Source organism: Zophobas morio, unplaced genomic scaffold, assembly GCF_036711695.1.
Source record: "Zophobas morio isolate AGI-343-1 ecotype UQ-CSIRO unplaced genomic scaffold, CSIRO_AGI_Zmor_V1 ptg000005l, whole genome shotgun sequence".
Lineage (NCBI taxonomy): Eukaryota > Metazoa > Arthropoda > Insecta > Coleoptera > Tenebrionidae > Zophobas > Zophobas morio.
The window spans coordinates 8255304-8260835 of record NW_026972110.1 but is presented as its reverse complement, the minus strand read 5'-3'; the positions used below and the strand labels follow the sequence as shown (position 1 = coordinate 8260835).

Here is a 5532-nt window from a genome sequence, read left to right as displayed (position 1 = left end):
GCAAGAGAGTTATCAGTTACCGTCTTGGGTCCAACAGTTATCATATGGTGGTCTTATACAGCCTACAAGAGAATGGCATACTAAGATTAAAAAGTGGAACATTTATTTTGAGCAGCACCATGGTGATGCATTAAAAAAGTGTTCAGGAATAATTGAAAAATTAACCACAAAAATAAACCGAAGGGAAACGACGATTACCAGGGATATCATTAGGGCATTTTGCAAATTAAGAACGATAATACGAATGAACTATATGAACATTAAACTTATTGAGAAAAGGAGTCGCAAAAGAGCAAGTCAATCAAGTCAATCTGCTCAAAATACGGATACAGAACGAAAAAAACGCAGGAAACTAAATAAACTTACAAAATAATATGAGTACTTTATTTGCCTAGGTATTCAGGTTTCAAAGATTAATCACAGTTACTCATACAAAACAAAACTAATATAAATATACGTATTTTAGAGTGAGATTTACAACTCTGTTCCATTTGACCTAGGTAATGTTGCTTTACTTTACTATTACACTATTAGTTTTAGCCCAAATAAACGCATTTTACAAATCTATAAACTACATACCTTGGATAAAAAAAATGGACTTTTTATAGCGTTATTCACTCGGTTATTCACGACTAGTGGAGAATCAGATTATGAAACTGAATTGTTTAAAGTTATACTTTTCATAGGCACTTATTTTGTACTTTTTTTTACCCCACTACGTAATACTGTTATATCTACTGTTTACATGCTGCTTCAGTTCGATATTGTTCGTCAATAATAATTCTCTGAATTGTCTTAAAAGATTACCATATTTAGAAGCTAGTAATTAAATCATTTTTTGTATCCTCGTATGGTAATATTGAAGTAGATATTGTTACCCGTTCAATAGTTAAAAAAAATCACATTTTTTAGTCTTATTCTCACCTCTACATTAAATGGTAGACGAATAAAATTAATGCTCCGCTAGCGAGCCGGTCGGCATTAGGTCGGCATGTGACGTCATCCAGTCACGCCGCTGAGGCAGAATAATTCGACGGATCGAGCAATCCTGTCTACTTATTTAAAATCCTTGACTAGATCTACTATTACTTTTAGAAAGTACGGCAAACTGCCTGTGGTCGGAATTCGACAGAGAGGAACTTAACCTATGTGTTAAACAAAGATAGCGCGAGGCTAGTAATTTTCGCTATCTGTCAACGAAAGGTTGATGTGTTTACGATTTGAGGTTACGACAGACTGTACTAGAATTATTGAGTTAACGGACCGGAAAGAACACTATTCCAGTCCCAAAGTAACTCCAGCCCTATTCAACGAGAAAGTGTCACCGGTAACCAGCAAACAGTCGTGGAAGACGTGTTACCACCAAGGCAATTGACGGCCAAATGACAGTAGTGATGTGAAAAATCGATTCGATTCTTGAATAATCGATTGTATCTCATACTAAAGAATCGATTTTCTGTAGATATTTTAAACTTCGATTAATATTTAAATCGATTATTTTTTACGAGAATCGGCTAAAAAAATCAATACCCGTTTAGAAAAATCTAGTGACTTTAGCCACATTTGCGTGGTACTGGTTACCGTGCTGTGCATTGAATGTTGTTCTGTGTGTGGTTCTTTGGTTTTGCTGTTGCTATGGTTACCTACATCGTGCCTACATCCCACATTTGTAAAATCATCGTATGTGCATGTGAAATACTGAAATGCCTAGATTGAAGATTTGGCGGAAGTGGTAAAATCCCCCTTTTTGTAAGTAAAATTATTAATCCGTGTATTAATCTTGCCAGATTTTTTGTTCGTAGAGTTTAGGTAAACCACGATTTTATATTTTTTCAATATTTTAGATATTAGGATGTCGATGCCAACGTCCAAATCTATTAAACGATATTTTACAAAAATCGATGCAATATCCTCAAGATGTAGATTTTGTCTCAAAATAGTTAAAAATCATAGTAATACTACTAATTTGCTCAGCCACATGAAAAGGAAGCATCCTATGATCCCTTTGAATCAGAAATCGATAATGAATGTAGAATCAAAATCAGAGCAAGAGGAGCCATGTAAAAAAAGACAATGTTTCGAGAAGCCCACATCCCCTATTATTCAATCCGAACCTGGGTGCAGTGGTAGCAGGACAATTGAAAGAAGTTGTGATAATATATCGAATTTATCAGAAGCAACAACTTTAAGCATCTTGGATAGCTCATCATTTTCACATATCAAAGGAAAACAGAAAAAAGTTACTGAAGTGTTTGAAGAAGTATCTTCATATACAGGTTTGTTCAATAATTGAGCAATTTATATTACAAAATTTATTTAAATTTTAGAAGGTGGTAGAAATGCCAGTAAGATTACAAATGCCATTTTGTATATGCTGGCTGTAGATAACATGCCACTGAAAACTGTAGAAAATAAAGGGTTTAAGAAGTTTTTACAAACTACACTTCCACTGTACAAACTACCATGCCGAAAAACTTTCACGAATATGATGGATGAACGGTATGAAGTTATTAGCTCTCAAATTAAAGAAGATTTTAAGAATGTTTTAAATTTCACAATAACAACGGATATATGGACTGATTCTTTCAACACTCGAAGTTTTATGGGAATCACCGTACACTTTTTTAACATGGGTGAATTAAAGTCTGTGAATATTGGTGTGATTATGTTAGAAAAAAGTCACACCGGTGAATATATATGTGAAAAATTAAATGATTTATGTGTGCAGTGGAATATTGACAAGGAAAAAGTAACGGCTATTGTAACGGACAATGGAAGCAATGTTGTGAAGGGGGCATACCTTTGTTTTGGAAAAAAAAAACATCTTCCCTGCTTCGCTCATACACTGAACTTAGTAGTTACAAACGCCTTAAAACTTACAACTCATCTAAGTGATATTATCAATAAGGTTAAAGAGATTGTTGCCTTTTTTAAACATAGCACCAAGGCAACTGAGGAATTGAAGTCTCAACAAATCCAAAATGGGGCGCCAAATAATAAAACGTTGAAGCTAATCCAGCAGTGTGAAACTCGTTGGAATTCAACGTACCTAATGTTGCAGAGATTTTTATTGTTGGCAACTTACATAAGTTCAGTGCTATTTAATTACAAAAATCCAACTATGGTTAATCATGATGAAATTGAAATTTTAGAAGAAGTTGTTTTAATTTTAAAGCCATTTCAATTACTTACTACAGAAATTTCAGGTGAAAAATATGTAACAGCAAGCAAAATAATTCCTCTGGCACATTGTTTAAAATTGTCCTTAAATCGTTTGGATGGTTCTACTGAGTTTGGGAAAGAGCTCATCACAAATTTGGGTAATGAAGTACAGAAACGTTTCTATTCTGAGGAATCTTTTATTGAGAGAAATGAAATATTAGCAGTAGCAACTGTTATTGACCCTCGGTTTAAGAAAATACATTTTGAAAGCGCACGATCGTTATCAAATACATTAAATATTATATCAAAAATGTTTCCAACAAAAACAAGGGAGGTAGACTCTGAAGGATTTTTTAAACCAGTTTCTGATAATAGTAATGATATATGGAATATTCATGAAAATTTGGTTGTTAGTAAAGAATCTCGAATTTCAGATGTAAATAGTGGAAATGGTTTGCCAACAGAATTGAAGCAGTACTTAGACCAATCGATTATTGCTCGAAATGATGATCCAATTCAGTATTTTAAGCAGTTAAAGATAGCGTTTCCTGAATTGTATAAAATTGCAACCAAGTATTTGTCAGTTGTTGGTACATCCGTACCATGTGAGAGACTGTTTAGTAGAGCGGGAGAAATCTTAGCAGACAAACGGTCTAGACTAACAGGACCACATTTGTCAAACTTAATATTCCTGAGCAGTATTGAAGATAAGTACTGGTTTGAATAATTTACAATTATATTTTTGTTTTAAGAGATAAATTTAATTTTTATGTTTACGACTGAATATTATTGATTTTGTATTTTATTGTATTAAGTTTATTTTCATTTAAAATGTTCACAAATTTTTTATTTTTTTACTCCAATTAAAGTTTATGACAATGTTGGAACTTTTTTTAACATTTTCCACAAAACGATTTAATCGAATCGATTATTTTGATTTGTGATTAATTGAATCGATTAATGGTCTAATCAAACTTTATCGATTTATCGATTCGATGTTTTTCGGACCAAAGTCGCATCACTAAATGACAGTAACAGGATCGCCATACTGGAAGCAAAAAATACCTGCTGTAGAAAAGACGGAGCATAACAAGGACACAGATATTTTCTTATTATTTGCTATCATCCCCGCTATTTTTTTAACAACGCTAGGTCGCTAGCAAACCACCAATTTGTTTTTACGCATCAGTTTGGTAACAATAAACAATAACCCTCATAACCACAAAAACTCATAACTGCCTCATAACCCTTAAAATTGATATTTGACATCAGATGTCAACACAGAAGTGGAAGGTCATTCATTCCACATGACGTCAGATAACGTTGCGCAGAAGAAGACGAGTTTTGGTTCATGGGATGTCCATACCATATTTACTTGTATCATGGGCTAGCCTCAATTTTATCTTTTTTCAACTCATTGCGCTTATGAATGTACTGCAGGTTGCTTACATTTTAACGGAGGTCATTTTTGCATCTACTGTAGAGGCAAGCTTCAAGTTGGCCTCATTCGCATTCGCATCAGAAAATACATGTTGTGTCGAGTGTTGAAGCGCGCTGTTTAATTAAGGGAGCAGCGAGTACCCACCTAGATAAGAGTAACAGTCTAACAATATAATGTAACATATTTATTTTTAAAATTTTAAAAAAGAAACACAAATTATGGGCAGAAATGTATCGGAAAAAAATAATAAAAATACGAATAAGGCGCAAAATTCATTGGTGAGGCACTGCCTCACCTGCCTCATCGGACAAGCCGCCCCTGTTCTTATCCGTATTTACTATACAATATATCAGATGTTTGGGGTGTGCATTCGGACTTTCCCTTTTTTCGGTATTTATGTTTATTGCACTTCACAGAGAAGCATTCCAATATTTCCAGTTGGTTCTCAACCACCGAAACTTTCTCGTGTATCCGTTACTCACTTCATTTTTAACGCAGTTTTGTGCAAATTTATGTCATTCAGTGTGAGTTGTACTTATTTATAGTAGGTAAGTTAATATCTAATAAAGTAATCATTTTAATTTTTACGTGTTTCTGTTATTTTTGATAACTGTACGTAGATAACAAAAGCAGTTTTTTCTAATAAGCTGGAAAGACCACCATTAATCACTGAAGATACTCCCACTGATTATGAAGAACTTACGGTGATTGTTTTTGAAAATGAGGCGCTATAAAATATTGCAAAGGTATATGTTACTGCAATTTTTTATGAACTAATGCTAATGAACATTATTTTATTTTAGATTTGAAACAAATACAAAACACATGTGCGAAACGAAAGAAATGCTAAAGGAAACGAGTGAAAAAATCTCCCACATGGAAACGTCATCAAATCTGACAACTGAAAAAGAAAAATTATGCCGCCAAAA

The 5532-nt window shown here is 33.6% G+C and overlaps 1 protein-coding gene across 1 annotated transcript; it reads left to right on the top strand.

Annotated features, from left to right (window-relative positions):
• Positions 1 to 1177: 1177 nt before the first annotated feature.
• LOC135122583 (E3 SUMO-protein ligase ZBED1-like) lies at positions 1178 to 4390 on the top strand. Its single transcript, XM_064046860.1, has 3 exons — positions 1178 to 1749; positions 1845 to 2276; positions 2328 to 4390. The coding sequence occupies exons 2-3, from the start codon at positions 1853 to 1855 to the stop codon at positions 3887 to 3889; spliced, it is 1986 nt and encodes a 661-aa protein (XP_063902930.1). The 5' UTR covers positions 1178 to 1749; positions 1845 to 1852; the 3' UTR covers positions 3890 to 4390.
• Positions 4391 to 5532: the final 1142 nt, after the last annotated feature.